This window comes from Eumetopias jubatus, unplaced genomic scaffold (assembly GCF_037043125.1).
Source record: "Eumetopias jubatus isolate StellerSeaLion01/CBP00866 unplaced genomic scaffold, mEumJub1_p1.0 scaffold_6, whole genome shotgun sequence".
Classification (NCBI taxonomy): Eukaryota; Metazoa; Chordata; class Mammalia; order Carnivora; family Otariidae; genus Eumetopias; species Eumetopias jubatus.
The window spans coordinates 146,084,045-146,105,777 of record NW_028274812.1 but is presented as its reverse complement, the minus strand read 5'-3'; the positions used below and the strand labels follow the sequence as shown (position 1 = coordinate 146,105,777).

The following is a 21,733-nucleotide window of genomic DNA, read 5'->3' as shown; positions in this document are numbered from 1 at the left end:
CTCTAGGTTTTCCCTTCTTAGTTGTTCTTCCTGGTATCTTTCCCATTTAATGTCTTCATCTATACAGAATCCTTTTAGGGCCTGTTAAGGGTCAGCAAAAACTCCCTTTTTGAACTGAAAATAAATTCTGTCCGGATGTCCTTTTTTGGATTATATTCACACTAACTCGCAGTCCGGCGCCCTGCTCCCCACCCAATCAACATTCCGAAATTCCTCTCTAAGAATAATATCCATATTATCAAAACTTGTTTTGAAAACAAGCATAGGAACAACAAAAATCGTGCGGGGACAGTTCTTCAATATATATACCCAACGAAAACTTCATTCGTGAAGTGTATCGCAGTGTAGACTGGAAAAATGAAATGATCAGGTCTCACAAGAGAGGCCTTCTCGCCCCCGTCTCTGTGGCGCAATCGGTTAGCGCGTTCGGCTGTTAACCGAAAGGTTGGTGGTTCGAGCCCACCCAGGGACGGCCCCTCCCATTTAAGGACAGCGCTTAGAGCTTGCCTTTTCCTTCCAAAACTTTATATGACAATATTGTTTCTGACCAGTCTCACAGATTAAATGAAAATCTAGCTAGCATACTTAGCCAGATCGTCTTTGGGATAGGGGTAACATTCTCTTGTTCAGTGATTAAAAACTTAGCAAATGCGTTCAATACCCTGAGTCAGATCCTCGGGTAGGGGGCCTTGGACATCCCCAAGACACTGCGAACGAAGAATGCTGGAGGCTTCTGTCTGGGATATCTAGTTTCCAGTGACTGGTATTTTTCTAAATCATGTTTCCTCGCGTATAAATCACAAAAATGGTCGCTTACACTTTATTCATAAAAGGCATTTTGACATTATCTACCAAAATTACTCTGCGAGTTCACTTCTGGAAATGTATACGATTACTGTATTTGTACAACTAAAATTGACCCATGTCAGGGTCATTCATGGCCACATTTAAAAAAGAGAAAATTTAAGTGTAAAAAAGATGTTCTCCTGCCCTCGAAGGGCTTAGGCTCCAGGGAATCAAACTGACAGTTCTGGGTAATTCATTTTCTTCCACCCATTCTTATTTTCATTTCTCACTCCACCTGTGATTTACCCAGTTCACCAGGCACTGGGTGTGAGCTCTTTGTGCAGAACTATTGAACTGGAGCCTGAGATGCTGACATTGAATATACTGATACCTTTATTTCATTCAAAAAATTAAGCCCTATATGTGTTTTATTTTTTAAGTTGTTAGCGATCTAAGGGGAAGAAGTTTCTTAATCTTGATATTCTCTTTATCTAGCAAAGGGGGCAATGGGCACTGAGAATTCTGATTAAATGAACAGGTTATCAAATTCTGACACTGGATTTTTCTGGCTCACTTGGAAGACACCATGACCTGAGGAAACAATCCACATGAAACAAACTCACAACTCACAGAAACCAGGGTACAAGTTCCTAAGACTGAGGGTGTAACATTACACACGTCTCTGTTGATGGGTATGAGAGGTACAGGCATTGTGGGAAATGTTACACCAAGTAACCATTATTTTTTACTGTATGGTTGTCTTTATTCTCCCAAATAAAGCACACCTACCAAATAAAATCTTAACATGACTAAGATTTTATTTTAGAACCAAAGAAGTGGATTAGTCCACTTCACCCAAAGAACAAATGAGTAATTATATTGAGGACAGTGGGTTAAAAAAATAAAAAAAAAAAGTACAAGCAAAACCCAAATTATTATAATCACTCTACTACTTCCTGTAAGTTTAATGAACTAGATATTGACCAGTTCTTTTTAAGATTTTGAGAGAGAACATGAGCAGGGGGAGAGGCAGATAGAGAAGCAGACTCCCCCTGAGCAAGGAACCCGACGTGGGACTCAAAGGCAGAGGTTACCCAAGTGTCCCTTTTCTAACATTTTTTTGTCATCTCTACACCCAGCATGGGGCTCGAGCTCACAACCCCAAGATCAAGAGTTGTATGTTCCAACTGAGCCAGCCCCGTGCCCGACCAGCTTTAATTTATATATTTTATTTATTTTGTAATTTAGTTTAGTTTACTCTGACACCAGTTTTCAGTTTCTCTTAGGGGCTTACATAGATTCTTTGTGGCCTCCAGGGCTGCTCTGCATGTTGCTTATGAACCCTCCCTCATCTAAGGCCTACTTCACAGAAGTGCACCTGTGGGGCATCATTTGTGCCTGACTACCTCCCAGGCTTTGCCTACCTTTACGATGGTTTGAACCCAACACTACATCCACAGACCTTTGTTTCCAAAAACAGGACTACACCAGGCTCAGTCAGACTTCTGTTCACTTTTCAGGACTGATCTGGAAAACCTGGTGAAAACTGCCCCATCTCTGAAGCGTGTTATCCGGAATCAGCTCCATATTAAGCACTGCTTCCCTTCCCAGACAGAGTCAACCATGCCCTCCCATGGCCCCTACTCTACCCCTTATATACATGTACCATGATGCCTGCAATACCTCTAAGAAATAAATTTCTTAAATGTCTCTTTCTAGTGGTAACTCTTAACACCAAGGGCCATGTGTCATTACCTACTATCCCTATGTCCTCATATAGTGACTTAATAAATGCTGAACTAGATAACTGACAAAATGGGCTAAGAAATTAATCTGATAGCTAGAAAAGGGTCCAAGCTGAACTGGGGGCGTGGGAGAGGAATGGTGGCTCTGAGACCAGGAGATGAAGTTAAGGGGAATGAACAGGACATGAGAAGATAGAAGTTAGAGCTTATAAAATGCCCCCCACCCCCAATAAACTACAAAGGCATATAAACACACACTTTTTTTCTTTACATGCATTTGGAAGGTGGCTCCCCACCCAGTCCCATCCCACTAACCCCTGGCCCTGTTAATCTTTGCTAAACAAAACCGATGTTGCTGCTGCCCTTCAACTACAGTTGGTAGAAGAGCTGCCTGGACTTGACATTATCACTCTAGCTTGAAGTAAAGGCTCTTCCTGGGTCCAGAAAGTGGGACTTTTAGAGGATCTCACTGGGGAGGAGGCGGACAGCCAAAAATCAAACAAAATTGGCATCTCGCAGTAGTCACACTCTTGCTAGTATGAATTAGGTGCCTCAGCCAGGCAGGAGGAGTTGGATGGAAGGGGACCAGAGGAACACAAGACATCAATGTCTAAGCACCCGCCAGACTCCTGGTCTTAGAAAGATAATATAATCCTTATCAGCAGTCATTATCAGGTAGACAGGAAGCAGGGCCAAGAGATGGAAGGGGTCTGTCCACCCTTCAGGAGTCCCTGACTGGTTAGGGTTCCTCCACGCTCGCTGAAGGTGGTGGCGCTCCAAAGATCTTGGCAAGCAGCCCTCGGCTGGAGCGAGCCTGGTCCTGGGCATTTGCCAGGCGAGCCCGTTCACGTCCCCCTGGCCGAGCCGCCTTCCGGGCTCTCAGCTCTTGCTCAGTAGGACGCTGGGCAAAGCTCCAGCTGCCATTCGGGCGAGCAGAGTCCCCCTCAGCGGCAAGGAAGCGCTGTCCCCGTTCCACACTTCGAAGATAGAAGTCAGTCTCGCGCTTGGCCTGGGCAACCTCGGCCCTCAGGCGCTGCCTGCGCACCTGACGCTCAAAGGCAAGATGTTCGCTGAGGTGGGACCACGTGAAACGGTGCAAGTACTGTGGACAGGAAAACAAGAAAAGATCTGGGTAGGGTACGTCAGGAATGGAGAGGAGATGAGAGAGTGGGGCCAACAAAAGGGAACGAGGCGCCTGGGCTGGGAAGGCAGAGGACGAGACGAGGCGGGCAAGCCTACCCCTCACCTTGAGGTTCCACAGGTCGTAACGGAAGGGGCTGCGCCTGCGGGCTCCCATGGGCGTGTTGTGAAGACTGGCCGCCACGCGCTTGGCTACTCGCTTGTCCCGGAACTCCACCCAGCCCTCGGTGTAGTCCTTGCTGTACCTGGACCGCTTTTTGCCTCCCGCGGCCGAGGCTGCTGCTGCCTTCTTCTTGCGCCTCACGAACCCGTCTGAGCCAAAGACGTAGCAGTGGTTTAGGAGGCCGACGTGGCACCCAACTAACTTCACCCCCCACTCGCCCGCGGGCCAGGATCCCACCTCAAGGCCTCTGCGGGGAAGAGGACTGCAAGGTCCACCCGCGCCCCGTACACCCTTTCCCTACGTCTAACTCAGTCTTTTCCTCAGCCGTCAACTCCTGCACCAGATCGGCTCTGCACATGCACACGCCCCGAATCCCAATTCAATTAGTGCCTCTAGGAAAGCTGGGGTCAGCTGATCATACACTGCCTCTAGACCCGGGTCACGATGACAAAGGGGATGGGTTCAGTTCTGTGAAGGAGCCTCTGAGGCTTTTATCCAGGGCGTGCTCATTTCACAAGCCGGGAGATTGGGCTCAGGAGCGGGGGGTGTGCGGAGCAGACACTACAAGCCAAAGGTAACTATCCGAGAACTACTCGGCGCTCACCGAGCTCCCCACACCCAATCCCGGCCCCCCCAAAGGAGCCGGGCGCCGGCCGCGAGTCCCGCGCCCCCACAGCGCCTCGGACCCGCGCAGGCGAGCCCACCGCCGGCGAGCGCCACCCCCCCTCCCCGCACAGCCAGGGCCTGCGCTCTTACCCTCGGGCTGGAAAAAAACGCGCCCGACCTCGCCGTACGCGCTGAGAAGGTTCCGTACATGCAGAGGCCGAAAGCGGGGCGGGAGGTGGCCCAAGTACACAATACCCGGCACCACCCGCTTCTTGGCGCCACAAGCCGCCTCTTCGGATTCCTCCTGCCCCTCCGCCGCCTCTGGTTTCTGATCTGTCCCTTCCAGGGGCTCCGGCTCCGAAGCTTCCCTCTCCAGCTCCTCCGCGTCCATGCCGGCGGAGACGACAAGCACGGCAGCCGTAAAGCGCCGCGCCGTCTGCCGCACAGCGCGTGCGACGGCCGGCGGGAGGGGGTGGGGCCGACGGGGCGGAGACGAATGGCAGGACCAGATTGGGTGGAGAGAGCGGAAGTGGGGGCCGGGTCAGCCGCGGGATTCGAAGCGGGGAGGCGGGACCTGAGGCTCGGGCGGGGGGAGGGCCGAACTGGCGGGGCTCGGGGCTGGAGAGGCCGGAGCCGAGCGGGTAGGTCCGCAAGTGGACGTGCCCTAGAGAACGCCTCGGCGAGATGGAAAAACGCGGGAGGCGGGCTCTTCTGGAAGTGTGGGAAAGCTTTGGGGAGTTGGGAGATGAAAACAGCATTTTACCCAGGGGACCCGGGTGCGACTCCGGCTGGGGGGTGATTCGCCTTTAAGGTTGACTTAAACGTCAGTATATAAAATCGTCTTGAGTTTTGAAATGTGAATTATTTTTCAAAATTTAACTTCGAGTTCTGAATGTTTTTTAAGTTTTGAAAATGTAGCTTAACTTTGCCAATACAAGTTCTGGAGACTTAAGATTTTTGAGTACTTCAGTTGTGACCTCATTTAGTTTAAAACATTTTGTGTACTTAAGATATTAATTTGCAATTTGATTTTGTGAACAAGTTGTCCAGAGAATTTTTAATGGGCAACAGTTACTGCTCCTGTTTTCAAAACGTTATTTGCGTTGACACGTGATGCATACGGATATTATAAACACCTGTTGTCCTGTGTACACACGGCCCGGCCTGAGGCGACCCCGGGGCGGCGCGCCTAACCCTGCCCTCCCGGGACCGGCGTCTGCTGCGGGCCCCGCGGCGCGGCGCGGCGGGGCGGGCGGTCCTTGCACCCCGGCGGAGGCCTCTCCCGCGGGCGCCGGGCGCAGCCCCTTCCCGCGACGCGGGGGCCGCCCGGTAGGGGGCGCCGTCCGCGCGCTCTTGGCACCGCGGTTCTTCCCACGCGCACCTGCTGCTGGGCGGACTGCAAAGACCAGCCGCCACGAATGCGGAGCGGCCGTGCGGCCGGCCTTCTGGGAGGGGCCCGGACGAGTGTAAGCATAGTATAAACCCGCCCTCGCTGCAGCGGGACAGAATTTCCTATCCCGCTGGAACGGGCGGGTGCGCACAGAAACCGGGCAAGGGGTCCACAGCTCCCATCCGAGGTGACGTCTCCTGCCAGGCAGGCGTCCCAGTTTAGTTCTGCCGGAACATGGCGCCACGCTCTTTCGTGGAGTGGGCGAAAGAGCTAAAAGCCAGCCTCCTCGAGTTCTTACACCAGTTTCATTAATTTTATGGAAGGGAACTGTCAGTTGCTCGCCGCTTCTTTTTCTGGAGGCGGCAGGGGGCGGTAAGAGGAATTGAATTCCTGTCTTCAAAACACGGAGCAACGATGGATGAGAGAGCGCATCTTGGTATTGCTTCAAGAGGTCGGGGGTGGGAAGGGGGCATGCGGGGGGACAGAGGATGCCAGGGGACAGGTGTGATGCCTCTGATGGTAATTTATGCTGTTTTCTCTACTTTGTGTGTATTTGAAATTCCCATTAATGTTTATTCACTTAAATATCCACATAACAGAAAGGCCATGGGACCACCAAAATAAGTTGAAAACTTTGGGCCAAGAGGTCCTTCCCGTTCTCCACGCGCCCCATGACCCTTGCCCAAACTCCATGAAAAGTCAGTCTCCCTGGAGACCCGGTCTTACATGCGCAGCTTCTTGTGTATGTACCTGCGGATCGCTTATTTATTTTTTATTATTATTTTCAGTGTTACAAGTTCATCTGTGAGCACAAACGACAATGTGCCCAGCTGTTCAAGTTTTCTTATCTGCGCAAAGGGTTCACGCAAGCGGCGTCAGTGAAAACCTGTCAAAAGGTTGAGTCCTTCGAGCCGGATTCGAACCAGCGACCTAAGGATGACCATGTCTGAACGTCTACAGTCCTCCGCTCTACCAACTGAGCTATCGAAGGATTGGTGGTAGGGGTTGTTAGAATACCTTGAATAATGTTTATCCCAGTGGTTTTAACCGTCTTTTTAAAATTACAGGCAAACACGATTTTTTTCTAGGGTGCTAGAAATGTTCTAGACTGATAGGGGTGGTGATCTTAGAGGTATATTAAAAAATTAATACCCTTGAACACTTAAGTTTTGTGCTTTTTACTTTCTGATTTAGGTCTTTAAAAAAGAAACCACCACCACCCATGTTCCATCGTGCTCACTTAGGCATAATATAGATAGGACCATCACCCTTATTTCTCCTGCTGTCCCTCTGTACCTTCTGCCTCCCGCCTCTCTATTAAAGTGATGGAGAAATGATAATTTATCCCACATATAGACAGTTGGGTTAAAGAGGAATCTACTGTCTTGAAGTGGACATACTGCCGAGTTCATTTTGGAAACTTTGCCATTCTTTTTGAAGGACAATGAAAATAATGTATAGACATAGAAGTACTTGACCCAACACAAGAGGCATTGTGTGTGTGCGTGTGTGTTTAGGAATTGAGTGGCTCGTATTTAGTGGGGCAAATAAATGAAACACACCCCTCTCCAAATCTAAAAAAAGAAATTTAGACATGTGTTTGTAGGGATGCTGTCATGTACTGCTAATGAGCACCTATTATGGCATTGGGCTTCCTGGCTGAACACCCATGGAGAAAGCAGGAAGCCATCTGGACAGACTTCCCGAGGATGTATCTATAGAAAAGATTTTCGATGAATTTATAAGAATATTGCTTATTAAAAATCAAAGTACTTCAAACTGTAGTCTTGGAAAAATAAATCTTTCTTCAAAAGGTCCTATCCAGTGATTTCCCTGAGAAATCTGCAACACATAATTTCTATTTAATTCAGTTATTCAGTTCCCTCTCATGAGAAATGAGGTACATTTCTTTCCAATAATCTAACCTAATCTGGGGGAAATGTGAGAAGCTGGAGTAGAAAAGCCTTAGAGAAACGAGCGGTTTCTGTGTGAGACCATCTCTTTCACGTATTGAGTGTCCTGACAGAGCCTTGAACACCACAGACATGAAAGCAGCCATACTCTAGGGTCTAAGTTCACATTGTGTCTCAAATAAAAGCTTTTCTTTCTTGTTTTTAAAGGAAAAAATGTTTACATTTTACTTAAGTATCTTAGAACACACACAGATTGACACGATATTTATCACATAGGACAACACTGCCTTACAGACGTCTCTCATCTCGGAAGCCTCCCTGGCCATAACACAGAAGCTAATCCAAATTTCTTTCTCTTTTCTCTCGTTTATAAACTTCCAAACTCCCTCTCTCAGCCAGTGCTCGTTGGCTTTTGACTCTCTGAGTGTCTCCTCATCTTCAGCATCTGCTTTTTTTTCTTGTGTAACTCTCTAGCTTTTCCAGTAGGTCAAAGCTTTCCTCTTACCTGATCTACCACTCTCTCTCTTTTTTTTAGAGTTTATTTAAATTCAAGTTAGTTAACATAGAGTGTATTATTAGTTTCAGGGATAGAATTTAGTGATTCATCAATTACCTATAACACCCAATGCTCATTACATCCAGTGCCCTCCTTAATGCCCATCACCCAATTACCACATCCCCCACCCACCTCCCCTGCAGCCCAATTTTCACAAAGGGCACAATGGGACCTGAGAAAATGTTCCATATTTTTCTCATCAGCCAGTGCTAGGTAATGTACAAGTACTCATTTGAGATCCCAGAGCCTCATGTCTCAGTCATGTGGTATTGCAGAGTTGATTTAAATCTGAAATGGTTCTATAGCTAACTGGCTCAAACTTGCCTGCTCCTAAAGCTTACAGACAATATTCCAATGGAATACTCAGCAATAAAAAGAAGCAAACTATTGATAGATGTAACAACAGGGATGAATCTCCTATGCCTTACCCTAAAGGCAGATACAAAAGGCTACATAAGACATTCTTATAAGCACAAAACTAAAGGAATAGAAAACATCAGTAGTTGGCAGGTTAGAATGTAGGGGGAGGAGTTAGCTGCAAAAGGAACATGGAGAAGTTGGGGGTGTGATGTAACCATTTCATATCTTCATTGTGGGTGTGGTTATATGACTGTAAACATTTGTCAGAACTCATGGTACTAAAAAGGGACATCTTATGTAAATATTGCCTGAATTTTTAAAGTACGAAAAGAAACTTCCGAAAAACTAAACCAGGTGAAAAGTTAAAGTGTAGGTTAGAATTTATTAGAAACCAATAAATCTTATTATCAGATTAAAAAAGACCTATATGATTATCTCAACAGATGCAGAATAAACATGACAAAATTAGGATGCATTCATGGATTAAATTTCTGCCAACTAGTAATATAAGAGAATTTCATCAACCTATAAAAGACATATTGAAAAACCCTAACATTAGCATATTTAGTAGTGAAAGACTGAATGGTTCGTCAATAAAATCAGGTCTAGAACAAGGATATCCGACCTTGACTTCTCTTCAGTATTGCCCTGGAGGTTCTAGCCAGTACAAGTCAAGAAAGAAAGAAAAGCATAGATTTGAAAAGGAAAGGCAAAACTCTCTCTATTCATATATGATGTGATGATTATGAAAAAATGCTGAAGAATCTGCTGTAAATCTACTGCAAATAATAAGTTTACCAAAGCCACAGGACACAAATATAATAAATTACAATTCTATTTATTAATAAGTATTCTGGTTTACTGAACTTGAAATATAAAATACCATTCAGAAGGGTTAAAAAGTGAAATTTTTAGAGATAAATTTAACAAAAAATACAATAAAAACAACACATTCTATAACAGAAAAATCCACATTTTTCAGTTGCAAAGTCTTCCAAATTGACTTATATATTTAACGCCATCCCAGTCAAAATCTCAGTGAGCAGTTTTGTAAAAATGACAAGCTGATTCTAAAATGTATATAGACCTCAAAAGATGCAAAATACCCAAAACAATTGTGAAGGAGAAGAACAAAGTTAGAGGACTTAACACTACCTGGTTACAAGACTTACTATAAAGCTAGATAGAGTCCAGAAAAATATACCAGCATATATACATAATCAGTTGACTTTGACAGAGGTGCCAAGGAACAGATAGTCCTTAACAAATGGCGCTGGAAAAAGTGGATATTCACATGCTACTAAAGGAACTCAGACCCTACACAGCATAATGGACAAAACTCAAAATGGATGAAGACCTAAACATAATGATTAAAACTGTCAATTGAGTCAGCTATAGAACCATTTCAACTGTCTCCTAGAAGAAAAACTAGGAGAAAAATCTTTGTAACTTTAGGTTAAGCAAAAAATTCTTAGAGCACAAAAAGCATATACTATAAAGAAAAAAAGGGGGGGGCATCTGGGTGGCTCAGTCAGTTAAGCTTCTGCCTTTGGCTCTCGTCATGATCCCAGGGTTCTGGGATGGAGCCCCACGTTGGGCTCATTGCGCAGCAGGGAGCCTGCTTCTCCCCTGCCTGCCGGTTCCCCTGCTTGTGCTTGCTCTCTGGCTTTCTCTGTGTCAAATAAATAAATACAATCTTAAAAAAAATGTTTTTTAAATGATAAATTGGACTTCATCAAAGACTAAAGAAAAAGTCTCAAAAGATGCTTAAGAACTTAAGATAATTAAAGGGCAAGTGACAGGTTGGGGAAAAATATAGGCAAAACATTCAGGTAAGTGTTTAAGTGATAAATGATAAAGGACTTGGATCCAGAGTGTATAACACACTTGTACAACTCAATAGTGAGCCATTGTTTTAATAGGCAAATGATTTGGGTAGATAGTTCACAAAACAAAATGTACAGATGGCCAATAAGCCCATGATATGGATCCTCGATATTGTTATTCATTAGGGAAATGCAAATTACAAGCCTCAGTGAATGAGAGTTCCTGTTGGCTTAACATCCTCACCAGCATTTGGTACTGTGTTTTGTATTTTGGCCATTCTAACAGGTGTGTAGTGGCTTATCATTGATTTTTCAATTTACAATTCCCTGATTACATATGATGTGGCGGATCTTTTATTTGCCACCTGTATGTCTTCTTTGGTGAGTTGTCCAGATATTTTGCCCAAGTTGTTTATTTTATTGTTGAGTTTTAAAAGCTTTTTGTATATTTTGGATAGCAGTCCTTTATCAGATATGGCCTTTGCACATATTTTCTCCCAGTCTGTGGCTTCTCTTTTTATTCTTTTGACAGTGTCTTTTTGAAGAAGTTTTTAATTTTGGTGAAGTCCAACTTACCAATTATTTTTTTTCCATGAAGTATGCCTTTGGTGTTACATCTCAAAAGTTATCACACACACAAAGTTATCACCATGCTCAAGGCTACCTACATTTTTTCCTTTGTTATCTTCTAGTGATATTATAGTTTTGCATTTTACATTTAGGTGTATGATAATTTTGAGTTAACTTTTGTGATTCATTTTTTTTTTGCATGTGGATATTCAGTTCTACCACCATTTGTTAAAAATACTGTTGATTGATTTTTCACATAGACAACACAGTAATTCTATAGAGAAAGGATAAGCTTTCAGTAACTGATGTTGGTACAACTGGACATTCATATATAAAACAAAAAAATCTTTTACCATCAATATAATATAAATCAATACGATATAAAATAATTAATTCAAGTTTGATCAGAGACCTAAATGTAAAAGATAAAACTTCCAGAAGAAAATCTCTGTGACCTTTGGTTAGGCAAAAAATTCTTAGAACACCAAAGAACACAAAAAATTCAAGGTATAAAAGAAAAAAAAGATAAATTGGGCTTCATCAAAATTTTAATATTTGCTTTTCAAAAGATACTGCTAAGAAATGAAAAGACTGGGAGAAAATATTGCAGGACAAACACCTGATAGACAAGACTTTTAGCCAGAATGTATAAAGCATTCCAGAACTCAATAAGGAGGCAAACAATTCAATTTTTTTTTTTAAAGGGAAGGATTTCAACAGACACTCCACCAAAGAAGATATACAGATGACAACTACCTGAATAAGTAGGCATCATTAGTTGAGGGAAATATGAATTAAAACCACATGAGATGCCTCTACACACTCATCGTAGGAGGCAAAATTCTAAGACGGCCCCAAGATTTCCACCCACCTCTTATAATATCTGAATAATCCCTGCCCCATAAGTGTGGGTAGGACATGTGAATGTGTTGTGTTGGGTACAAATTTGAATGGCTAATATTTAAAAGACGGTTCCAAGTGTTGTCTAAGATGTAGAGAAATGAGCTCTCATCCATTGCTAATAAGAATGTAAAATGGTACAGCCACATTGGATAACAGTTGGTAGTTTCTTTGCAAGTTAAATATGCACCTGCCATAGGATCCAGCAGCCCCACTCGTGCGTATTTACTGATAATAAAACACATGGCCACACTTACATCCAAGATATTTATAGCCACATAATAATTTGCGAAGACCGCCATCACCACATACCACAGACTGGGTGACTTAAACATTTCTGTTTAAGTCACAGTTCTAGAGGCTAGAAGTCCAAGATCAAGGTGTCAGCAGGACTGATTTATTCTGAGGCCTCTGCTTGGCTTGAAGAAAGGTGCCTCCTTGTTTGCTCTGTACGTGGTCGTTCCTCTGTACGCTTCTGCCCCTACTGTCTCTCTCTCTACCTAATCTCCTCTTCCTGTAAAGGCACCAGTCAGATTGGGTCAAGGCACCCTGCCAGCCTCACTGGAATGTAGTAACTTCTTTCAAGGCCTATCTCCAAATACAGTCTCATTGTATCTCATTGTGAGGTACTGGAAATTAGGGCTTTAACACGAATGAGGGGCATGTAATTCAGCCCATAACACGCAGTTTTATTAATAATAATAAAAACAGTAATGAAAGTTCATCAGCCAGTGAATGAATAAACAAATTGTAGTACATCCCTGCAATGGACTGACTACTGAACAGTGAAACGGAATGAGCTGTGGAGGCACACCTGACAAGGATGAATCTCAACAGCATTGTGCTAAATGGAGGAAGCCGGACTCAAAAAGCTGCACACTGTAGGAGTCTATTCCTAGAACCATCTGGCAAAGGCATAAATAAGTACAGTGACAGTGACAGAAAGCAGATCAGCGCTTCTGAAGGCACAAGTCAACTTTCTGGAGAGATGAAAAGGTTTTATATCATGAGTGTTGTGGTTATATGATTGAGTATAATTTTCAAAACTCAGCAAACTATATACTTAAAAAGGAATGAATTTTACTGTGTTTAAATTGCATTTCAATAGAGGTAATTAAAAACAAAACAAAACTAGTTAACCATACAGAAACTTCAACATCAATTTGATGTCTTGCTGAGCATTCTATTTCTTGCTACACACAGCCTCCTTATCAGATTCCCAGTTAACTCGATTACTTTTCTTTTGCCCATAGTATGTATTATTTTAACATATTATACCATTACACAAATTTGTTTTTACCATATTTTAAAACTTCCAATACTTTCAAGCTGATGTTTTCAATATTATATCCAACAGTTGCAGTTGTTCTAAATGCCATGTTTGGGAAATGAGATGTCCCTTCTGGAAGTCTGAGAGCTAATGAGCAATCCACCACACCCCTCTGTACCCTTACCCTGACAAAATAATTTATGATCTGAGTTGTAGAGGATCTACAGGTCAGGGTCTCAGAATGGACCACCAGCCAAACCATGATTTATATGACACAGAAATAAGAGTTTCTGGTTATAAGCCACCATGATCAGCAGGAGGGGGGAATGCTTATTACTACACTGTAACTTAACCTATTCAGGTAGATACATGCAGGAAATTTGAAAGTCTATATCCACTAAGAAGGCTTATTCACCTCCCAGGAAAATACCCAACAAAAAATGTGTGAACTTCTGTGCCAAGATATATGGTAAGAGTACTCAGATTTTTTTTTTTTTTTTTTTTACAAACGTCCATGTTATATCAGTGAGGGAAGAAAAAGCTCGGTGAAGTTTTGCCAAGAGCCTACCCGTCAGCCTAATGTCATTTTATACTACTTTAAGAGATGTAATTTTTTTCAGTCACTCCAAGAAATGGGTTCTAGGAAAATGTTCTGAGATAATTGCTAATAAAAGGCTGAGGCTCTTTGTGGAATTCCTAAGTGTGTTGGGCTAAAAGTAGAACCAATTTATTGGAGTGAATACAAGTCTTGGATTGGGATTTGAACATACCGTGGCAGTTTTTCAAGACTGGAAACTGCGGGGGCTCCAGCAAAAAGGACTTAATGTAAGCGCCTGGACAGAGGCTCTGTCATTTGCCGTGACTGCCCTTGTCCTCCTCTCTCAGAATTCAGGCTGCTTTCCTTTTTGCTTGGTAGCTTCTCCCAGCCATTTGGTGTTTGGGAACAGGCTTCCCCAAAGGCAGACTGAAAATTATGGCATGAGTCTTCAAATCCAAACCCTCCTTATTCCTTGCTGCTCCTGAAAATTACCACTCAAGATCATTTTCAAATGTTGAGTTTTACATCAAACTCTGCGTAAACAGACTGAGCATGCTACTCCGTGAGAAGCGACACGACTGTGTCCCATGTGTGTGCCATGTTTCTTCCGTGGCCAAAAGCTAGAGGAGACCCGGTCGCTGTCGCGTTTCCCGTTCAGTTCTGATGGCAGAGGGCGCGTGCACGCTCGGGCTCCTTTTCCCTGGAAAACCCGCGCGCGCCGTCAACCCGAAAGGAGACGGCCTTATGTGAATTTTCCTCCACTCCTGGCGTGGGCAGAGGGGGCAAAGGGGCTGAGCTGGGCCTGTCCACATCTCGGATTTGTGCAGAAAGCTCAGGGTGCGGGCGGGGTATGGATCTGGGGTACAGATGGTGCCAACAGGGTGGCTGTATCTGGGCGACGGGTCCGGTGAAGTTCATGATGCTACTTCCCACTTTGGGGTAGGTCTGAAATTTCTCCAATAAAAGGCCTCTTCAGGAATTACCAGGGTGACCGGGGATCCGCGCGACCGCGCCGACCCGACGCCCCAGGGGCGGGGTCTGGAGACCTGGGGGCGGGGCGCGCCTGGAGCCGCGCGCGTGCGCCCTCCTCCCGGCTGCGCGGCGCGGGGGCCGGCCTGGGGCGCGGGGTGCAGCGCGGGAGCGGGGGAGGTGTGGACCCCTGCGCTTCACGCGGGAAAAGGGGAGCGAAGTCAGCGGGGAAGGTCTTCCCCACAGCAGCCGCCGTGGCCGCCCGCTCCGTAAATAAGAGAGATCAGCGCGTTCTTGTCGTAGCGGAAAGTGCAACCTGTCCTCGGGAGACACGCGGGCAGGGGTTGTGCCCCGACGTTCCGCAAGGATCTAAATTTTACAGTGGCTTTGCTGGAGGAGCCTGGGATTTCCAAAAGTCTCGTCCTTCGAGCCGGATTCGAACCAGCGACCTAAGGATACCCAACTGTCACATCTACAGTCCTCCGCTCTACCAACTGAGCTATCGAAGGACTCCTAGGGGAAGCTCTTACAGGATTCCTAAAATAACGTCTGTCCAGATGGTTTGCGCTGGTGATGTTCATATTCACTTTTAAAAGTGCAATTTTAAGCTGTCTTCTTGGACACCGAATGTATTTTATATAGTGATCTGGATAGCTGGTCCGTGGGTTTATAAAAACATAAAATTCATTGCGTTGTACATCTAAGACGTTAGGGTATTACTTATGTCTATCTCAAGACAAAATCCCAAAGGGTATCCCATGTCCTCTTACCCTAGGAATAATACAGCTGAAAGTAATGCCCTGGATTACGCCCAATTTCCTTCCCTCCTTACTTCCTCCTTCTTCTTTCAAAAACGTCAAAGTTTGCTCAATAAATGTTGTAGTTGCCCTAAATACAGACAGCTAGGTTGAAGAAGATCTCTGAGTTGTGAACAGAGCAATGCCCCCTGCATTTTGGTAAACTACAGTACTCCATTCTGGAAGTCAAATGGGAAATCGTGTATATTCATAACTCTAATGATGAAAGATGTGAAGTGTTCTGTGTGTGCATGTGTGTGTGTAAATTTTTTTTAGTTGTATAATTGATTTGGCTGCTTCATATTATGTTGCATAATTATAGTAGAGCAATTAAAATGAAATACAAATCCTTAAAATTCTTAAATGGAAATATAAATATTCCTTTTCCAAAGCAAATCATCCAACATTGAGTTTCAACAGAGATTGATAGTTTCCTTGCACCTACTACAAAAAATAGACACAGATGGTTAACATGCTACACTATCAGGAGCAAACTTTCCTCCAATAAATTTAAGTAAAAAATTAAGTGAATTTCTCTATAAAATATCTGTGCTTATTAAAAAAAAGTTTCTACAAAACTATATTATTGAAAACATTCCAAATTTGTCTTCAAATGGCAATCACCAATGCTTCCCATTAGAAATGTTGAAATCACATAGTTGTTCTTGAACTCAGTAATTAAATCCCTTTCCATGCCTTGAATACCAAGTGGAAAATAGCAAAGTTGCCAACAAGTGGTGAAATTTCAGGCTGGTGCTGGATTCATTACTGGGGCAACATTTAGAGGAACAGGAAGTCCCCAGAAGGGAAACCGGAGTGAGTAAGCCCACCTTCCTCCTCCTCCAGCCTTGCATTCTTCTCCTACTTACTTTCTGGCAAAGCCTAACATGGGCGCAAGCAGGACATCAGTCATGTGGTTTATAGAGTACTATCTCCTTTATCACACGGCAGATTTAAAAAGGATTGTTGTCTTAGTCTGCTCAGGTTGCTGTGACAAAGTACCACAGACTGGGTGGCTTAAACACCAGAAATTAATTTTTCTCACAGTGCTGGAGGCTGGAAGTCCATGACCAAGGTGATGGCCATTCGGTTCCTGGTGAGAGCTCTCTTCTTGGCTTGCAGTTGGTCGCGTCCTGGCTGTCTTCACACACAGAGTGAGCTCTCTGGTGTCTCCACTCATCAAGACACTAATCCTAGATATCAGGATTACCACCCTTACGACCTTATTAACCTTAATTACATCCCTATTACAAATACATTGGGGGTTAGAGCTGAAACATAAGAACTGGGGGTGGGGTGGGGGGCGAAGACACAATTCAGTCCAGAGCAGAGAGCTGAGAGTTGAGCCAATATTTTAACAACTGGTAAAACTTCCATGTGATTTTTAAAATAGTAGTCTTGATTTTCATTTAGTCTCTGTGGAAACTGAGTGTTGGAAAATGTAATCCCCAATCCAGCATTACTGGAAACCAGCACTCCCAGCTCATGTTTGAAAGCCCCCAAACAAACCAGTCACTCCCAGTTCAGTCAATCATGCCAATGCCCAATCTGTGGATCTGAGCTGTGGAATTGGGCTCCATTCTGTCACTAAAATTCCACACCTACACTCCTAGGAGAATCATGGAAAATAAATAGGGAGAAAAAAATGAGTGGGGGCCAAGCTGACTTCTGCACCTAGGCAAATTCTGTCCTGGGCAGAGTAGGGGAAGCACCGAGATGCCAGAGAGAATCAGGGTAAGGCTGGCCTGGAGCCAAGTTTTGAAATGAATGGTGGTTTCTACACCCACTTGGAATACCTGAGTTGTAAACTCTCTTGTCTAAGTTGTGGGGAGGCAAGTAGGTGGAAGGTTTCTTCCCTCAAAGGTACTCATCTGTTTTTATTAGCCCTGATTGCAATGAAAAAGCAAACAAGAAGAGCAAATGTTAAGGGTATTTTAAGGACCTTGGAAAGGCCTGCTCTGCATACAGAGTCACTTTCTTAAACGATTTGTTTCTCCTGCCTTTGAATTTTGATCACTTGCTTCAGTGTCATTGAGAGTAAAAAATAACACGAAACCAAAGAGAGGAAGTCTCCAAGGATGGGATATTAGACAAGGAAACAGTTGAAGGTGTTGGTTGAAGGCCTTCATATGGCTTTCCTGCACATGATGGCCTTCTGGCTCCTAACCAGCACCTAGCACAGTACCCGGTACCTAGTACCCAATAGGTCCAGAAGAAAAAGACACCACTACTACCTTTGTATTTTTGCAAAGACTCTGGATGTAAGCCTGCAGTCATAATTATCTTAGCATCCTAGTAATGTTTACCTTAGGAAAGTAAAAAATAACGAGTACACCCTTGGAACAAACTCGGGACTACAGAAGCCAGAATGGAAGGAGAGATTAACTGGGACGCGCTCCCCTCGTGGCCATGTGTCCACAGGCGGTAATTTAAAAAAAAAAAAAAAAAGCCAGACGGCGGATCTTAAGGGGTAATCTGCATGGACTCTGGAGAATCTGTTTCTGGAGCCAGCAGAGTCAACTGGTGGAAAATTTAGGGGTGCAGGGATTGTCAGGAACTATTGCGAAGGCCAAAGCCGAGCCTCCCTGCCCGGGATGCACCTGCAGTCTCCTGGTGGCCTGTTTCCTCGGATAGGGTTCCGGGGTTGAACTCTTGCCCAGTTTCTAAGACGAGTGTTTCTGAGGCCTCCCCGGCCCGGACTCCGCCGGCCCTCTGGGGTTTTGTACCGACAGGATCCAGAACTGTAGGACAGGTGGTAGGTGGCGCTGAGGGACGCCATCCCCACCGATCTAAGGCCCCGCACCTCGTTCACGTGGTCAACGCCGACTGCAAACAGGTGGCAACGCGTCCCGCATTAGCGCCAGACAAGTGAGTAAGAGAGGCGCGGCCGCGCGGCAGGGCGGGGAATTAGCTCAAATGGTAGAGCGCTCGCTTAGCATGCGAGAGGTAGCGGGATCGATGCCCGCATTCTCCAGTTTTATGTTCCCTTACTTACCCTTGGCCTTTACTCCTGCACTAAATACCGAGCTAAGCGTAAAACATGACCAGCTCAGAGCGGGGCCTTCCCTTCAAAAGCCACACTCTCTGTTGTTCTTCAGACAGTGCTAGGATAGGCAGGGCTGTTTCTCAACGTTTCTCAAACGTTTTGCACATTTGAATATCGGTCCCTGCCAGGTGGATTTACAAATCTACACTCCAGTTATTTATGTATTAATATTACATGTATACTCTCGGAATTTATTTCTCACATGCCCAGCCTATTAAGGGCAACCCCAAGTTCTTAAAACTGGAACGAATGATTCCCATTTCTTAATGAGATGAAGAGTCATATAATGTGTAGGTATGTTTGAGATTTGTTTTTTAATACATGCACTCTTCCTCTTCTGGGGTCGTCTGGCTGAGTCTTCCGAGACGGTGGTGATAAGGCTGACACTGAAACTGGACTATGGCAGAATATGGGCCAATTACGGGAGGGTGGAGAACCTCTGTGATGCCTTGGGGAGAAGCTCAGCCCAGGACTATCTAATAAATTTTGCATCCAAAGCCCAGATGTTATCTTTGAAAATAAAATTGGACCATTATTTCTTCTTTACTCTTTTGCCCCAACTTGCTTTCAAAAAGCAAGAAGCTAATCAGGAGCTCCCAGTTTAGACCAACTTTCAGCCCTTAATAGGGGTAGTTTCCAATACGTTTTAGGGAGTAGTTTTCAAACCACTACCCCAATTCCAGAAGCCTGGGCTTCTGTGTTCTGACATACACCAAAGTCTGAGAATCATTAAAGAATAACAGTGCCGAAGCATAGGAAGGAAAATACCAAAAAGCTGACAGGGACAAAATTCTCACACAACTCTTTTTACTTTGATCTAACATTTTTGTAGTTGACGACTCTTCCAGAGGTGCTTGTTATCACATTTTTGAGACAGGGTAGAAGTGGGATTCGTATATCCTAATGAGATTGGCCCCAAATTAGCAAATGCTTTCTATTGTTAAGAGAAATCTCTATCTTTTGAGCTGATTCCCAAAATGGGTAGAAAAATCCTACCCACCTCTACCCCCCTTGTCTATTATTTTTAATTCTAAAATGTTTGTTTCTCTTTTATCAGTGGTTCTCAAACCTTGCAGCACAGCAAATGTCACCTGGAAGCTTTTCAAACTACCAATGCCTAGGTCCCCATCTCCAAACTGGCCCAAGCAAAGGCGCTTTGTAACATCTGCCCAGATGATTCTATATCCACCAATTTTTCTCAGCCAGGATTGAAAGCCACTGTTACAGAATTAAACCGGGAAGGGGGAGTAGTGCCCCTAAATTTCATCCCGCCCTGAGACGGTTCAGCATTCTTCACCCCGGAAAAACACCTTTCCAGAGACTCGGGACTCTAAGCCCACCAGGGGGCGCGCCTGTCCCACCAATTCCCCGCAGGTCGGGTCCTTCCTACGCAGGGAGCGTCCTTCCTCCCGGGATTCAGGATCCCGGGTGGGGGAGCAGAGACACGTCTGCAGGCCCCTCGCCCAGTGGGGACGCCTCTGCTATGCCTCGTCAGAGCTCCGTATTTCTCGGCGGCCCCCAGCTGTACTGCATGTAAAGTACGGGGTGGAAGTCTGATCGCGTGTATTAGTTAAAGAAATTAATAATTTTAAAAATTTGGATTCGTTGTACATCGGGAAGAGTCTTAGCAGATGCACATCGAGGATACATGTAGATGAGATACGCCTTTTCAGGGTGGGGATAAAAAGAGAACGACGCAAAACGTGAACTCCTTCGAGCCGGATTCGAACCAGCGACCTAAGGATGCCTGAGTATGCTCCACTACAGTCCTCCGCTCTACCGACTGAGCTACCGAAGGAACCACACTCTTTCGGCTTCTCGCAGAGGATGCCATCTCTGCGCGCGGTTGGGCGTGTGTGGGTGCTAAGTTGCTTGATTCGGCCGTGTTGTTCGTGGGTCTGTCCTAGCCGCGTCCACTTTTTTTTTTTAATAATCCAGCACCCCCTCGGAACTGACACTCAGAGGTCCACTGCCCTGGACGGAGAAGAAAACGGGAGCGTCCATTGGTTTGCAAAAAGGAAAATAAAATAAGGAAACGTAGGAACGGATAAGAACTTAGCAAGAACATCTTTTATTATGAGGAACGAATTTACCCAATTTTGACTCAACTTATAAATAGGATTTGAAGTACTTCAATCTGCAATTCTAACAGGATAATTAACAGGAGGAGGAGGAAGAAAGAAGTATAGGGATAAACTCGCCAAAACCATACTAAAAGACATTAGTCTTTGTAGATAAACTAATCATCACACTAATCATAAATTAATCATAACTAATCATAAACTAACCATAATCATAAGCTAATGATCATAATCATAAAGTAATCATCACACTAATTCCAAACTCAGCAAAAACCTATCTATAGGGAGCTAAAACAATATTTTTAAGTTCTCTATCTTAACACAAGGTAGAATGTAATGCCATTCAACTACTAGTTAATTTTGCAAAATGTGAGGTTTTAGTCTAGTTTTCTAGTTCAGACAGGACTGTCTGAATCTCAAAAGGTCTATTACTCTCTTTGTGAATGAAATCGATCCGAAGTGGCATCCGACATGTTTTATTCACGTTCCATTAAACATCATTACCTTGTCCTATAATGGAGCCATACACAGAGGGCAAACGATCCCCCTTGTGCAAGTAGAACACTGAGACCCTCTGGGGCACAAAGAAAAATTTCTCTTTTCTGAATAAGAACTAAAAGCAAATTGCTCATCACTTAATTTGGCCATTAACCTCCTCAAGGCTTTATGAAACATCTATTTGAAGAGGAGTCGGTCTGCATGAATTAAATATAAAATTTAGTCTCCTCCCCAAGCCCGATTGACTAAATAAGTTATTTTGTAGATGTAGTTAATATTCTCCATTTTGTCAAAGTACCCCTTTCAAAAAGTTAAATGTATGACACTTATACAAATGTAAAAAAAAAAAAGTTGTCCTTCATTTTATTCCGCTCCACATGAGAGAAGATTCAGAGGTGATAAAGACAGAACTTAAGGGAGTTTTGAGGGGGAGGGGGAGGGTACAGGCAGTAGATTTGAGGGATTCTGAAGTGTGTGCACAAACTGTATTCTTGTAGGTGAATTCTGATATATATCTATAGCAGATGTATATCAAATATATATATCAGACAAAATTATATAATTTATATATAATTATAT

The 21,733-nt window shown here is 44.3% G+C and overlaps 1 protein-coding gene and 5 non-coding genes across 6 annotated transcripts; 2 read left to right on the top strand and 4 right to left on the bottom strand.

Annotated features, from left to right (window-relative positions):
* Window positions 1-398: 398 nt before the first annotated feature.
* On the top strand, window positions 399-472 carry TRNAN-GUU (transfer RNA asparagine (anticodon GUU)). The gene has a single exon. It is a non-coding gene; the product is annotated as a tRNA-Asn (tRNA).
* Window positions 473-1,586: 1,114 nt separating this feature from the next.
* Window positions 1,587-4,862, bottom strand: ABT1 (activator of basal transcription 1). The gene is made up of 3 exons (XM_028107559.2): window positions 4,591-4,862; window positions 3,778-3,983; window positions 1,587-3,633 (listed from the first exon to the last, which is right to left on the bottom strand). Exons 1-3 carry the CDS (start codon window positions 4,829-4,831, stop codon window positions 3,271-3,273), a joined length of 810 nt encoding a protein of 269 aa, XP_027963360.1. The 5' UTR covers window positions 4,832-4,862; the 3' UTR covers window positions 1,587-3,270.
* A 1,870-nt stretch (window positions 4,863-6,732) lies between these two features.
* TRNAY-GUA (transfer RNA tyrosine (anticodon GUA)) lies at window positions 6,733-6,821 on the bottom strand. The gene is given in 2 exon segments: window positions 6,733-6,768; window positions 6,785-6,821. It is a non-coding gene; the product is annotated as a tRNA-Tyr (tRNA).
* Window positions 6,822-15,153: 8,332 nt separating this feature from the next.
* TRNAY-GUA (transfer RNA tyrosine (anticodon GUA)) lies at window positions 15,154-15,241 on the bottom strand. The gene is given in 2 exon segments: window positions 15,154-15,189; window positions 15,205-15,241. It is a non-coding gene; the product is annotated as a tRNA-Tyr (tRNA).
* Window positions 15,242-18,430: 3,189 nt separating this feature from the next.
* On the top strand, window positions 18,431-18,503 carry TRNAA-AGC (transfer RNA alanine (anticodon AGC)). Its single transcript has one exon. It is a non-coding gene; the product is annotated as a tRNA-Ala (tRNA).
* A 1,781-nt stretch (window positions 18,504-20,284) lies between these two features.
* On the bottom strand, window positions 20,285-20,373 carry TRNAY-GUA (transfer RNA tyrosine (anticodon GUA)). The gene is given in 2 exon segments: window positions 20,285-20,320; window positions 20,337-20,373. It is a non-coding gene; the product is annotated as a tRNA-Tyr (tRNA).
* Between the last annotated feature and the right edge of the window lie 1,360 nt (window positions 20,374-21,733).

What these genes read in the sequence shown, in the direction of transcription:
- ABT1 (XM_028107559.2), bottom strand. Translation starts at nt 4,831, where the DNA reads ATGGACGCGGAGGAGCTGGAGAGGGAAGCTTCGGAGCCGGAGCCCCTG. An exon ending in CGTTTTTTTCCAGCCCGAGG is followed by an intron (nt 3,984 to 4,590) that starts GTAAGAGCGCAG and finishes TCTTTGGCTCAG; the next exon opens with ACGGGTTCGTGAGGCGCAAG. An exon ending in ACGACCTGTGGAACCTCAAG is followed by an intron (nt 3,634 to 3,777) that starts GTGAGGGGTAGG and finishes TCCTGTCCACAG; the next exon opens with TACTTGCACCGTTTCACGTG.